Source organism: Taudactylus pleione, unplaced genomic scaffold (genome assembly GCF_031769625.1).
Source record: "Taudactylus pleione unplaced genomic scaffold, aTauple2 ptg000267l, whole genome shotgun sequence".
Lineage (NCBI taxonomy): Eukaryota > Metazoa > Chordata > Amphibia > Anura > Myobatrachidae > Taudactylus > Taudactylus pleione.
Window position 1 is genome coordinate 3,587,145 of NW_028284669.1, and position 16,013 is coordinate 3,603,157.

The 16,013-nt window shown below is 46.9% G+C and overlaps 1 protein-coding gene across 1 annotated transcript in view; it reads right to left on the reverse strand.

The window, feature by feature from the left end:
- Positions 1 to 12,609: 12,609 nt before the first annotated feature.
- Positions 12,610 to 16,013, reverse strand: part of LOC148513925 (bifunctional glutamate/proline--tRNA ligase-like) — a 168,527-nt gene continuing 165,123 nt past the window's right edge. The window contains exon 14 of the mRNA XM_088481229.1: positions 12,610 to 12,932. Within this exon, the coding sequence (XP_088337355.1) occupies positions 12,782 to 12,932 (151 nt within the window). The 3' untranslated portion in view covers positions 12,610 to 12,781. The remainder of the gene's footprint in view (positions 12,933 to 16,013) is intronic.

Sequence of the window (16,013 nt, forward strand, 5' to 3'; positions counted from 1 at the left end):
GCCTGGTTCTTGATTGATCTATATAGGCTGTGGAAGTCCTGCCGAGTGCCCTTCAGTTTTATTTTCTTGTGTCTATTATACCTTTATGGTTGGTTGTGGCACCGGGGCAATACACATATTTTTAGGAGAGTGCCGGACTCTTATATGTTTTATTTTTATATATATATATATATATATATATATACACAAAGGTGTATTACATCAGCAGTTTTACCCACTGAGGGATCCTGTTATACTCTCCTGACAGTGTCATTTACCTCAGGTCAAGCTTATTTATCAGTGGATCTGTTCAACCTCTGTTCCTTCTTAGTAGATAGGGCTCCTGGCTGTCAGTCACTCTGGAGGGGGAAGGATTTAGGGTGGTCCTGTGGATGCTACTTCCCTCTATGTACCTGGCAGCTTCCTGTCAGCTCCAGTTCCTGCGCTCCCCTCACGGCTGTGGACCCTCTCACACAGCTTCCGATGAGTCCTGCTCTCTTGTCCCCTCAGGCAGCTCACTCCGTGTCCGTCCTGCCCTCCGACCAACACGGATCGGATACCGCTCCCTGGACACCACCTCCGATGTCCCTGAGGTAAGGGACACTTAATGTAGGAGCTCCTTTCCACTTATCTGCCTCAGGCACACTCCTCCCAACTGTCAGGTCTCTTTATAACCTCTACTAGCCCTCACTGCAGTGTCCAGCACAAGTCCCCCCTGCAGTTAATGGTGAAGTCCATGCTGGGGCTGTTTTAGAAATGTCCATCACTCACTGATGGGGGAGGCCAGCAGGACAATAGGGCACCAGGCTATAGGTGCCATTACATTGCTACAGTCCCTTTTACATTACCATATCAACATGAACATATATATATTACGGTGCACATCAATGAATTTATATATAACAGGCTCTATATGATTGAATAACTATATCCATTTCTTCTGGGGTATCACATAATTATTGGGACCTTCTGGATCAGTCCGCCCCCTTATAACTCCATGATTAACACTAAGGACTAAGATTTATAAATGTCTTTCTTTCACCCGACTACACTATTTCTGATTAACCACAGTGAGATCCAGGATTGTGGAGACTCACCAGGCCGTCCTCACAGTGCTGCCCATTTGCATCGAAGTCGGCCGGAAGTACTGTGGGTTAGAACTACAAGCACACCGCTATTTATCGGCATTTCACCCGGCCGGGAACACTGTACGGTAATACCATAAGCTCACCGCTATCTACCTGGATTTGAGCTGGCCGCTCCATGTGATTGAGTGGCCGTTGATACAGTGAGGCTACGGGACTGCTCCTAATATACCATACTTGCTTCAACCGCGATTAATCGTATCAAATTAAAGAAGAATCCGGTGAGTTACCTGATGAGCCGGACCAGCGAATAAACCCCTCCATTGAAGAGTAAGATTACCGGTGATTATTGTTGGTGATCTAACTTGGAATACGGGGAAAGACCTATCAGCTGCTCATTGCAACACTTTCAGCAAATAAATACTATACCTGCAAATATATCAACAATCTTAATTTATATGAAACCTTAGGAGGTGAACATATTTGAGGATATTGGGGTTCATAAACAGTAGATCACACACTATCATTACTAAATACATTACCATTATGGACTGTTCCATTAATATATGATATTTAGAAAATGTAAATGAAGGCCAGTTCTCTTCCTATTTTAGTGTTAATAGAGGATTTTGTTGTGTATATGTATGTATGTATATATATATATATATATATATATATATATATATATATATATATATATATATATATTCACACACACACAGTCAGGTGCATAACTATTGGGACATTGACAGAGTTTTCATATTTTGGCCTCTATTCACCACCAATGACGTCTGGGTCAAGCCGGAGCCACCAGTATTACTGTTCCGCCTTCCTGCTTGAATTTCCTGAGAACTCTTGTGAGGAGAGAAATCGGAGGAAAGAGATAAGACAGCTTTAAGTCCCATCTTACTGCCAGTGCATCCACGAAGGCTGCTGATTGGTCTCTGGACCTGGATCCGTACCTGGGTACCTTGTGGTTGTTACGTGACGGCATGAAATATTTTCCTGGCAGACCCCATTTGTTTACCAGGAGCTGAAACACTCCTAGATGGAGATAGCCCTCTTCGATGTGTTTGTCCTGGCGACTTAGGAAGTCTGCTTCCCAATTGAGTATTCCCAGTATGACTATTGCCGAGATGGCCGGAAGACGACGTTCTGCCCAAATCAGAACCCTTGTCACCTCTTTCATGGCTGCGAAACTTCTTGTGCCTCCCTGATTATTGAGGTAGGCCACAGTTGTCGCATTGTTGGACTGGATCTGGACCGGCTTGGCCTGGAGCAGGTCCTGTGCCCTGATAAGTGCTTTGTATACTGCTCGCAGTTCTAGAATGTTTATTGACAAATGACTTTCCTGATTTGTCCATCTTCCCTGAAAGGTGTGATGACCTGTGGTGAGCAGCACCCAATTTGGAATCCAGAATGGGCACCCTTTGTTCAGATGATCCTTTCTCAGCCCCCTCAGGAGGGAGTGTCGAACCCCTGGAGTAAGAAATATCCTCTGAATTTATTAGATGATACGGTCCGTTCCACTTGGAGAGAATCAATCTTTGAAGAGGCCTGCAATGGAATGGAGTATACCCCACCATGTTGAAGGTGGATACCATTGATCCCAGGATCGGCATTGCTAGTAGAATGGATACTCTAAACTTTAGAAGCAGCTTGCGTATTCGCAACGATAGGACCACAATCTTGTCCTCTGGCAGAAACACTGTGGGTGCCCGAGAATCCAGAAGAGCTCCCAGATGTACAATCTGCTGTGCTGGAAAAAGTGAAGATTTCTTCCAATTGATGATCCAGCCATGCTTTTGTAAGCAGACTATGGTCAGTTGAAGATGGTTTTGTAAAACAACCGGAGTCTGTGCCAATATCAGAAGGTCATCCAGATATGGCAGAATTTTGACTCCCTGATGCCTGAGCTAGGCCATCATGACTGCCATTATTTTGGTAAATACCCAGAGAGCGGTAGACAGGTCAAAGAGTAGAGCCTGAAATTGGTAATGTTGCTGAAGGACAGCAAACCATAAGAATTGTTGGTGGGATGGTATAATAGGAACATGCAAATATGCATCCTGAATGTCCAGGGAAACCACATAATCCCCCAGCTCCATTGCCAAAATAATTGATTGGAGAGTTTCCATACGAAACTTGGGTACATGGATAAACGTGTTGAGGGTCTTTATATTTAGTATAGGGCGATACGCCCCATTCGGTTTCTGAACCAGATATAGATTGGAATAATAACCCCTTCCCTGTTGCAACACAGGAACCAGGACTATTGCCCCTGCCTGCAGCAGGGAGTGAATGGCTACCAAGGCCTTGACCACATCTGATGGGGGATCTGTGCAAAAAAACTTCTGGGGAGGATGCCTCCTGAAAGTGAGGGCAAACCACTAAAAGACCACTTTTTGGACCCAGACATCTGTTTGATGCAAACAATCCGCAAACTGAAGAGATCGGCCTCCCACCCTGGGGTCCCCCAGGAGGAGGCCTGCCCCATCAGGCAGAGGGTTTGTTATCCGGCTTAGAAGCTGGACGTCTTGCCTTGATATTTCGTGAAAACTAGACGCCTTAGAGGAAGGCTGTTCCCTTGCTCGTTCCTGAGAACCAAAGGACCGAAAAGAAACCTGTCTAGACTTTATAGGCGCCATAGATGGCAGGCCTGCTGACTTTGAAGCCACCAGAGTAGCTATTATTTTATCCAACTCTGCTCCAAAAGTACTTTTCCATAGAAAGGTAAAACCTCCAGCTCCCTCTTTGATCCTGTATCAGCTTAGTACCTCCCGTTTAGTACATACAGAAGCCGGGAAAGGATACAACAATGCTATTCTCTTATTCACATAAAAATATTTGTCAGTGTTACCCCATGTCTCATCCATAAGCTCAGTCAGCTGTTCAGATACAGGGAAATCCATTTTGACCACCTTCTGGTGGTGATTAAATACTTGAGCCTTCTTACTATAGTTGGTTCATCATCCTGAATATCTAGGATTGATTTAACCAACTCCACCAAAGGAGGAACATCCACTGTGTATGGATGTCCTCCTCCCCCGAGCTAGACCCTGGAGAGGAACCTTGAGCATCATCTGAATCCATATGTTGAGCAGACTGAAAAAAAAAACTGGCGCTTAGGCGCCTTAGTAACTACCGGTCTGCTATCAAAATTAGACGGTGCCATACTCTGACTAGAATGGTTATCAACATCCTTCTAGGAAGGATGCATAGGAGGTGCAAACATGGCATGTTGTGGACACCCCATCCAAGGAGGCATCGTGAGAGCAGCCATACGATCCACAAACTGCTTCATTACTTGGGAGAAAGAGGAGACCCAAGAAGGCTCTTGTCCAGTGACAGGTAAACTGGACTGGTGAGGTGGCTCTTTAAACAGACAACACACAAACCATCCTTAATGTCCTGAGGGGACAAATAAGCCATACACGATTTACATGAAACCAGCACAGAGGGCTCCCCCTCCTGTATCCCTTTATCCTTTAACATGTTCAAAATAAAGGCAATAATTGCAATGTTATGCGAAAGCTTTCACAAAATCTTAATGAATGTGAAGTACTCAGAAAAAGACCTCCACCCCAAGAGGATGGAGAGAAAAACAGTGATAAATATAATTGACAGAAATAAAAGACTGTGGGCCTGATTCAGACCCGCTCGCGAGCACCCTGTGGACCTCGAAGAAAAAGTTAACAAAGGTAAGTCTACCATAACTCTTGTTTTCTTCTTCAGGCTCCACGGGAACTACCTTGGGGATGTCCTAAAGCAGTTCCCTTAAGGGTGGGAACGCTCTTGAGCAGAGAGGAGAAGCCGCCATCCAAAGGAAGCATCCTGGGAGGCAAAAGTATCAAATGCATAAAATTTTTATAAAAAAGTGTGGCCAGAAGACCAGGTGGCCGCCTTGCACAACTGTTCCACAGAGGGGCCATGTCTAAAAGCCCATGATGGTCCCACAGACCGAGTTGAATGTGCTGTCACCAAGCTAGGAACAGGGAGATCAGCCGGTGAATAAACCTGAGAAAAAGTCAGACGCAGCGAGTGAGCCAGAGTCTGCTTGTTAGCTGGCCAGCCAAACCATATAAACACAAATAGCGCATCTGATTTCCTGATGGAGTTGGTATGATCCACGTAGATACGAAGGATAGCTTCACATGTAGACTGAAAGGCCGGGACTACAATTTCTTCATTCATATGAAAACGGGATACCTCCTTCGGAAGGTACCCCACCCATGTACAGAGGACAGATCTCTTCTGGTAAAAAAAAAAAAATGGGGGGCGACATGAGAGTGCTACGAAATCAGACACTCTGCGAGTTTAGGAGATAGCGAGGAGAAAAAGTGTCTCTGCGGTCAAGCATTTGAGGTCCACTGTGTCCAAGGGCCCAAAGGGAGGAGCCTGCAGCGCCCTGAGAACCAAGGATAAATCCCACGGGGCCACCGGAGGGACAAATGGAGGTTGAAGGCGGAGAACACCTGCAAAAATGTTCTAACATCCGGCAGGGGAGCGATTGTGCGCCTGAACCAACCTGACAAAGCATTTACCTGAACTCTCAAGGTAGCCAGGCGAAGACCGAAGTCTAGTCAAGCCTGGAGAAAAGCAATAACTCTGGAGACCCTGAAAACTTTAGGGACGTAGTTTCTGTGTGAACACCAATGAAGAAAAAAAAAAAAGAATGCAAAATTCTGTAATAGATGCGGGAAGAGGAAGGCTTTCTTGCCCTGAGCATCATCTGAATCACAGAAGTAGAAAAACCATTGGCCTTTAAGACGGAAGACTCAAGAGCCACGCCGTCAAAGCCAGATGAGGTAGGTTCGGATGTAGGCAGGGACCCTGCCCTCGCAAATACGGCCGAAGAGGAAGTGGGTTATCTATAGAAAGACAAGTAAGATCAGTGAACCAATGTCGCCTGGGCCAAGCCAGGGCTATTAGTATCACCCCGCCGCCGTCTTGCTTGAATTTACTGAGGATCCTTGGAACGAGGGAGATTGGAGGAAACAGGTATGGCAACCTGAAATCCCACCTCACCGCCAGAGCGTCCACAAATGTGGCTAAGGTGTCCCTTGTTCTGGACCCGTACCTGGGACCTTGTGGTTGTGACGTGATGCCATGAGGTCTACGTCTGGTAGTCCCCACATGGATGAACCTGTTGAGAGATTTCCCATTCAGAATAGAGTGATGAGACCCATCTAGCTTCTGAATAAAAAACAAATCTGAGTAATAACTCCTTCCTTGTTAACCAAAGGACCCGGGATTATTCCCCCTGAACTTTAACAGGGCATGAATGGTCTACTAGAGGGCAAGGCCATAGATAGAACCTGATGGGGGAGTTCTGCGAACAACCTTCTGGAGATTTCCCATCTAATGCATTCTCCCTGTCGGAAAGGGTAAAAAGAGATTAGTCCTTTTTAGAATCTGGAACAGTTTATCTGGAGTGTTCCGTGCTTCCCCTTAAACTCAGTGAGCTATTCAGAATGAGATAATCCAGCCTAATTCACCTTCAGGTGTCTGAACACCAGGTTTATTAGTCTTTAGGAGCCGGTACTTCATCTTCTAATCTATAATGAGGACTGAATTAACCGGAATGACGCTCCTCCTCTCCGAGATAGGCCCAGAGGGAGAAACCCGTGTATCCTCTGCCTCCTCAAATGATATATCAGAATCTGAAAGCAGGTTGGACCGAGAGGATGGTGCAGACCATTTATATGCTTAGACGGCGGATGTCTTATTCGCCTGTAACCTCTGGAGATAGTTCAGAATCTGGCTTTTAGCATCTACCTGAGTGGACATAATTCTTCAGCCAGGAAGGATGTATGGGAAGAGGAGACATAGCAGGCTGTAATCACTGTGGGAAATCCAAAGTGGGAGGCAGTGTAGGGGGTGATAAGCGGTCTACTAACTGAGTCATAACCTGAGACCAACAGGTGCTGGCAAGGTGGACTGCTGTGGTGTCCATCCTGAATATAAACCTGAGAGGCCTACTGCACAGGAAAAACATGAAACCAGCACAAGGACTGTGGATTCCAGTGCTATATAGCTTGGCCCTAGGAGAAAGGTATACTCAGAGAGCCCAAATCTCCCCTCAGCACACACTCAATTGCTGCTGAGCATCTCCAACTAATTACGAAAGAGGGGGATGGAAAGCTCAGTCTTCACAAGTGAAAGTAAAGCACAATTTAACCCCTACACACCTGGCAGGTCAGGTTTAAAAATGGAGCAATAGCAGTGATAGTTATAACAAACATAAATAAAACTTGCATGAACTCCTGTTTCTCTCTATGCTTAGCATATATAAGTACAAAGGTAACAATGCCCTTTTTTAGCTGGTGTACTGGATTTGGTGAGGCAGCTGTCTCCTATAACAAGGAGCACACAAACCATCCTATATGAAATCCTGAGTAGACAGGCCTGCTGAACCGGATATACTTGACAACAGCACAGGAGCTGCAGCCTCCTGATTATCCTTAACCTTTGACATATCAATGTATAAAAAGTATAAGATACAAGGTATAAATGCAATGCAATGTGACAAGTACCAGTATTTGTGAAGTACACAGAAATCCCACACACCCTGTACAGAGGGATGAGGAGAAAAACAGTGATAGTTATAACTGACAGTCAGAAATAAAAGGCAGTATCAGTACAGCGGCTAGCACAAGTCACATACAATGCATATGCAATTAAATCGCAATGAGCTCTGAATCAACTGACCAAAACCCAAGGCTTGGTAGGACATAGAGCACTATATACCTGGCCCAGGGGAGAGGTATACAGGAAGACAGCCCAAACCTTCTGAGAACCACAGCTTCAGCAGAGCAGAGCACCGATGGTGTATTGTTAGCGTCTCATATACACGAGGCGGGAAGGAGGAGCAACCCAGGTGCGTGAATACTTGTTGTAGGGTCTGCGTCTGGGTCAAGGGAGTAGCGCCCGGGGGAGAGCCTACCTTCCCTAAGCTGCATCAACCTACCGGGTACGCTGGCCTCATGGCAGTAGAGGAGTCTACTGTTGATCCCCGGCATCAGATGATAAGGTCCCTGTGGTCTAGTGAGGACGTGGGGAGCGGCCAGGCCTTCACTGCCGCATGCGATTCTCCATAAATGAGGAATCACCTTACAAAACATCTCCAGGTGTTCGACTGCATTCTGGGCCTCCAATGTCGCTGCTAGCTAAGCTCTGTTGTGACCCGCAGAAATCACCAGAGACGATACTGGTGTTGTGGCATCGGCGAAGGTAGGAGTCGCCGCAGTGCATGCATCTTAGTAGGACGCTCAGCACCGCTAACCCAGTAAAATAGTAAACTAACATAAATCTTAAAATAAAAGCTTGGGACTACCAGAGCATTCCCCTGTTCAAAAGGTGCGCCTGAACTCCTGCTGAGCAACAAACATAAAACCTGAATGCCTGTGGCTGGGGTGTATATGGAGGAGGAGGACTAGGGCATTCCGAGAGCTAAAGCTTTCACTGTTTGGTGCCTGGATCTCAGGTTGGAATTACTGTAGCTGTAGTTGAAATGTTAAATGATTCCACAGTGAGTTTGAGAAATCTGTAAATGCAGACGGGACGGTCTCTGATTACTAAATACATTGAGTATTGAGGACAGTCGTAGCACAATGTCCTTCTTCTCACACTGCTGACTCCCTCCTAACATGGCCGCCTGGCGCTAGGCGTGCAATAGCGCTGGGCTTTAGTACTTCAGGTCAATTATTCAGCTCAAACTTTGATGCATATTAGAGGTAAATTTACTAACTGGCAGCGCGCAGACCCCACCGCTTTTTGGCGAGTTGAAATTGAACATGGCGATACTACTGACAGCAAAACACGCCATAACGTTCCTGCTTGAACACGCCGAGAAGTAGCGGCTTCCATTATAAATTTACCCCTTAATGTCAAACTTCGGCTTTAAGTGTTCTTTATGCGTCACAGTAGTCAGTCCATACACGGGAAAAAATAATCAAAAACAGTCCAGGAAACAAAAATTAAACCAGATTTCCCAGTACAGACGCCTCGCAGCGCCACCAGTAGTATTGTAACAGGTGTGTGCGCCAATGTATCGCCATTACATGCTCCCAGTACAGACGCCTCGCAGCGCCACCAGTAGTATTGTAACAGGTGTGTGCGCCAATGTATCGCCATTACATGCTCCCAGTACAGACGCCTCGCAGCGCCACCAGTAGTATTGTAACAGGTGTGTGCGCCAATGTATCGCCATTACATGCTGACAGAAAGGGCTTATTCACTTAAATATTCACTAATTTCTTCCACATTCTGGTGCTACGCCATAAATCCTACAAAATGTACTTTCAGTGAAATAGTAACTTTTCGGTTGTAGTTATAAGAATCTGTGTGTTGATACAATGATCCCACGCATGCCGCCTTATCCATTACTTGCAGAACTGTACTTAAGTCATGTCACTAAATCCTAGTCCATCAAGGTGTCCCTTACACGCCTTATAAATGGGCAACCTAAGTTATTATTAATGCTGGTTAAATCCACAACTCCAGTCCTCAAGTATCACCAGCAGCTCATGTTTTATGGATTTCCTTAATCATGCACAGGTGAGGTGATCTAATTTGCTGAATTAGTAATTATCCCACCTGCTTCCAGACAGAAATCCTGAAAACATGACCTGTTAGGAAAACTTGAAGGTCGAGAACCACTGATGTACACAATCTGATCACTTTTAACATTTTCTTGGAATGAGCTGCTCATGCACGGAAATGTGGTAATAGTGGCATTGGCCACTAGAGAGCACAACTACACAACTTAACATCTAGCCCCGGAGCCGTAACTAGACTTTTTGGTGCCTTGTGCCAGAAAGAGCATTGGCGCCCCCCTCATTTTTCAAAGGGACATAATGCACCCAAAAAAGGGGAATGGCCACATAGGGAAGGGCCAGGGAAGAGATAAGGAAGGCCAGGAGATGCTGGGGATAAATAGGGACATAATATAGTGCACCTGAGAGAGGACCATGGCCTCATGGGGAAGGGCCAGGGAAGAGATAGGGGAGGCCAGGAGATGCTGGGGATAAATAGGGACATAATATAGTGCACCTGAGAGAGGGCCATGGCCTCATGGGGAAGGGCCAGGGAAGAGATAGGGGAGGCCAGAAGATGCTGGGGATAAATAGGGACATAATATAGTGCACCTGAGAGAGGGCCATGGCCTCATGGTGAAGGGCCAGGGAAGAGATAGGGGAGGCCAGGAGATGCTGGGGATAAATAGGGACATAATATAGTGCACCTGAGAGAGGGCCATGGCCTCATGGGGAAGGGCCAGGGAAGAGATAGGGGAGGCCAGGAGATGCTGGGGATAAATAGGGACATAATATAGTGCACCTGAGAGAGGACCATGGCCTCATGGGGAAGGGCCAGGGAAGAGATAGGGGAGGCCAGGAGATGCTGGGGATAAATAGGGACATAATATAGTGCACCTGAGAGAGGGCCATGGCCTCATGGGGAAGGGCCAGGGAAGAGATAGGGGAGGCCAGAAGATGCTGGGGATAAATAGGGACATAATATAGTGCACCTGAGAGAGGGCCATGGCCTCATGGTGAAGGGCCAGGGAAGAGATAGGGGAGGCCAGGAGATGCTGGGGATAAATAGGGACATAATATAGTGCACCTGAGAGAGGGCCATGGCCTCATGGGGAAGGGCCAGGGAAGAGATAGGGGAGGCCAGGAGATGCTGGGGATAAATAGGGACATAATATAGTGCACCTGAGAGAGGGCCATGGCCTCATGGGGAAGGGCCAGGGAAGAGATAGGGGAGGACAGGAGATGCTGGGGATAAATAGGGACATAATATAGTGCACCTGAGAGAGGGTCATGGCCTCATGGGGAAGGGCCAGGGAAGAGATAGGAGAGGCCAGGAGATGCTGGGGATAAATAGGGACATAATATAGTGCACCTGAGAGAGGGCCATGGCCTCATGGGGAAGGGCCAGGGTAGAGATAGGGGAGGCCAGGAGATGCTGGGGATAAATAGGGACATAATATAGTGCACCTGAGAGAGGGCCATGGCCTCATGGGGAAGGGCCAGGGAAGAGATAGGGGAGGCCAGGAGATGCTGGGGATAAATAGGGACATAATATAGTGCACCTGAGAGAGGGCCATGGCCTCATGGGGAAGGGCCAGGGAAGAGATAGGGGAGGCCAGGAGATGCTGGGGATAAATAGGGACATAATATAGTGCACCTGAGAGAGGGTCATGGCCTCATGGGGAAGGGCCAGGGAAGAGATAGGAGAGGCCAGGAGATGCTGGGGATGAAATAAGAGGAAGCTACAAGTGAGAATGATAAACAGAAATTTGACACCCCCAAACAGTGCCCCCTGCCCTGTGGTGCCCTGTGCCATGGCACCGGCAGCACTACTCTAGTTACAGCCCTGTCTAGCCCTTCCCAGCAAATCACAGCCAGCTCTTCCCAGTAAGTCACAACCAGCTCTTCCCAGTGTAAGTCACAGCCAGCTCTTCCCAGTAAGTCACAACCAGCTCTTCCCAGTGTAAGTCACAGCCAGCTCTTCCCAGTAAGTCACAGCCAGCTCTTCCCAGTAAGTGACAACCAGCTCTTCCCAGTAAGTCACAGCCAGCTCTTCCCAGTAAGTCACAGCCAGCTCTTCCCAGTAAGTGACAACCAGCTCTTCCCAGTAAGTCACAGCCAGCTCTTCCCAGCAAGTCACAGCCAGCTCTTCCCAGCAAGTCACAACCAGCTCTTCCCAGCAAGTCACAACCAGCTCTTCCCAGCAAGTCACAGCCAGCTCTTCCCAGTAAGTCACAGCCAGCTCTTCCCAGTAAGTCACAGCCAGCTCTTCCCAGTAAGTCACAGCCAGCTCTTCCCAGTAAGTCACAGCCAGCTCTTCCCAGTAAGTCACAGCCAGCTCTTCCCAGTAAGTCACAGCCAGCTCTTCCCAGTAAGTCACAGCCAGCTCTTCCCAGTAAGTCACAGCCAGCTCTTCCCAGTAAGTCACAGCCAGCTCTTCCCAGTAAGTCACAGCCAGCTCTTCCCAGTAAGTCACAGCCAGCTCTTCCCAGTAAGTCACAGCCAGCTCTTCCCAGTAAGTCACAGCCAGCTCTTCCCAGTGTAAGTCACAATCAGCTCTTCCCAGTAAGTCACAACCAGCTCTTCCCAGTAAGTCACAACCAGCTCTTCCCAGTAAGTCACAGCCAGCTCTTCCCAGTAAGTCACAGCCAGCTCTTCCCAGTAAGTCACAGCCAGCTCTTCCCAGTAAGTCACAACCAGCTCTTCCCAGTAAGTCACAGCCAGCTCTTCCCAGTAAGTCACAACCAGCTCTTCCCAGTAAGTCACAGCCAGCTCTTCCCAGTAAGTCACAGCCAGCTCTTCCCAGTAAGTCACAGCCAGCTCTTCCCAGTAAGTCACAGCCAGCTCTTCCCAGTAAGTCACAACCAGCTCTTCCCAGTAAGTCACAACCAGCTCTTCCCAGTAAGTCACAGCCAGCTCTTCCCAGTAAGTCACAGCCAACAGGATTAATTGAAAATTATGAAATATTTATGGCACCAAAACCAGTAAACAGGAACAGACCAGGGTGATCTAGTTTCATCATAGCTTTTATTATCAGGGATGTATACAGAAAATACGTGTGCAGAGGAGCCGAGCATCCTCCACACACAGAATGACTCCTAAAATCTCCTTTTCTGAGGTTTAGAATACTTAATAAAAATAAAGAGCTTAGTAAAGGGGTCGTGGTGTCCGTCTGCGCTGCTAATAGCTGCGGCCAAACAGGGTGTAGTACTTAGCGGGGTTCCGGTCACACACACACCTGGCCCCAGGCTGGAGGTCTCTCAGAGGCGTGAAGGGGATGCACAGACTCTTGGCGCCCATTGATGGAGCTCCAGGCTCCAGGTCCTCATCTCTGTTGGGCGGCAGAAATGAGAATTTAGATCTCTTTGGAAACCGTACAGGAGAAGAATAACAATATATAATGCACCATATATAATGTACAGAACAACACAACGTATTTATGAAGTCACCAAGCCAGCCGGTAACCAGATGTAACGGACTGGAGTGTTTTATCTAGACTGTAGAGTGTAAGCTCTCAGGAGCAGGACCATCTATTCCCTCCCTTAGCTCTATCCATGCCACCTGTGCTCTTTGTGAGGGGGCGATCCGATTCCACATAATGTGTTAGCAGGGTCTCTGAGAACGGCGGCACTACATCTCCCCATCGTCACGTACTACAACTGATATTACGTGATTTGTAAAGACATAGGGGCCTATTAATGAAGCGGAAATGTCATACCCCTGTTATTGTCAATGAGGATTATGGTCTGACCCCTTTGCTTTTCGGAGTTTAGCCACGTTGGTTTACACTATCCTCAGATGGCATAAACGGTCATTTAGGGCGGGGCTAGGCACAAGAGGGCATCAATTGGCATTAGGGGGGCGTGATAAATATTCAAACATTTTTACATATATACTGACACATGGGGAGAGGGAACTAAATTGGGGATCCATTGTCCCTGGGGTGCGGGTGGGGGCTCTGCCACAAGGACATATTACCACTAGAGGGGTGGGTGTTCATTTTGCTGGGGATTTCTTTTTTTACACTGGGGGGCTATTTTTGATGGACACAGGGGTTGGGGGGGTGCATAACAGCCCTAGGTTTATTTTTTTGAAATAAAATAAAAATATTTAAATAGGTTTTTAAAAATACTCTTGAAACTTAATTTAAAAAAATAAAAACCGCCAATTTTTGTGCAGTGGTTTTGACGAAAACAATGATTCCGTTAAGTGGTTAAGGCTGTTCAGTGTCTCTGATGTTGTGCGATTACCTTGTGTACAGTGTCTCTGATGCTGTACGATTACGTTGTGTACAGTAGCTGATGTTGTGCGATTACCCTGTGTACAGTGTCTCTGATGCTGTGCGATTACCTTGTGTACAGTGTCTCTGATGCTGTGCGATTACCTTGTGTACAGTGTCTCTGATGCTGTACGATTACCTTGTGTACAGTAGCTGATGCTGTGCGATTACCTTGTGTACAGTGTCTCTGATGCTGTACGATTACGTTGTGTACAGTGTCTCTGATGTTGTGCGATTACCTTGTGTACAGTGTCTCTGATGCTGTACGATTACCTTGTGTACAGTGTCTCTGATGCTGTACGATTACCTTGTGTACAGTGTCTCTGCTGCTGTCTGATTACCTTGTGTACAGTGTCTCTGATGCTGTACGATTACCTTGTGTACAGTGTCTCTGATGCTGTACGATTACGTTGTGTACAGTGTCTCTGATACTGTACGATTACCTTGTGTACAGTGTCTCTGATGCTGTACGATTACCTTGTGTACAGTGTCTCTGATGCTGTACGATTACCTTGTGTACAGTGTCTCTGATGCTGTGCGATTACCTTGTGTACAGTGTCTCTGATGCTGTGCGATTACCTTGTGTACAGTGTCTCTGATGCTGTACGATTACCTTGTGTACAGTGTCTCTGATGCTGTACGATTACCTTGTGTACAGTGTCTCTGATGCTGTGCGATTACCTTGTGTACAGTGTCTCTGATGTTGTGCGATTACCTTGTGTACAGTGTCTCTGATGCTGTACGATTACGTTGTGTACAGTAGCTGATGTTGTGCGATTACCCTGTGTACAGTGTCTCTGATGCTGTGCGATTACCTTGTGTACAGTGTCTCTGATGCTGTGCGATTACCTTGTGTACAGTGTCTCTGATGCTGTACGATTACCTTGTGTACAGTAGCTGATGCTGTGCGATTACCTTGTGTACAGTGTCTCTGATGCTGTACGATTACGTTGTGTACAGTGTCTCTGATGTTGTGCGATTACCTTGTGTACAGTGTCTCTGATGCTGTACGATTACCTTGTGTACAGTGTCTCTGATGCTGTACGATTACCTTGTGTACAGTGTCTCTGCTGCTGTCTGATTACCTTGTGTACAGTGTCTCTGATGCTGTACGATTACCTTGTGTACAGTGTCTCTGATGCTGTACGATTACGTTGTGTACAGTGTCTCTGATACTGTACGATTACCTTGTGTACAGTGTCTCTGATGCTGTACGATTACCTTGTGTACAGTGTCTCTGATGCTGTACGATTACCTTGTGTACAGTGTCTCTGATGCTGTGCGATTACCTTGTGTACAGTGTCTCTGATGCTGTGCGATTACCTTGTGTACAGTGTCTCTGATGCTGTACGATTACCTTGTGTACAGTGTCTCTGATGCTGTACGATTACCTTGTGTACAGTGTCTCTGATGCTGTGCGATTACCTTGTGTACAGTGTCTCTGATGTTGTGCGATTACCTTGTGTACAGTGTCTCTGATGCTGTACGATTACGTTGTGTACAGTAGCTGATGTTGTGCGATTACCCTGTGTACAGTGTCTCTGATGCTGTGCGATTACCTTGTGTACAGTGTCTCTGATGCTGTGCGATTACCTTGTGTACAGTGTCTCTGATGCTGTACGATTACCTTGTGTACAGTGTCTCTGATGTTGTGCGATTACCTTGTGTACAGTGTCTCTGATGCTGTACGATTACGTTGTGTACAGTAGCTGATGTTGTGCGATTACCCTGTGTACAGTGTCTCTGATGCTGTACGATTACCTTGTGTACAGTAGCTGATGTTGTGCGATTACCTTGTGTACAGTGTCTCTGATGCTGTGCGATTACCTTGTGTACAGTGTCTCTGATGCTGTACGATTACCTTGTGTACAGTGTCTCTGATGCTGTACGATTACCTTGTGTACAGTGTCTCTGATGCTGTGCGATTACCTTGTGTACAGTGTCTCTGATGTTGTGCGATTACCTTGTGTACAGTGTCTCTGATGCTGTACGATTACCTTGTGTACAGTGTCTCTGCTGCTGTCTGATTACCTTGTGTACAGTGTCTCTGATGCTGTACGATTACCTTGTGTACAGTGTCTCTGATGCTGTACGATTACCTTGTGTACAGTGTCTCTGATGCTGTATGATTAC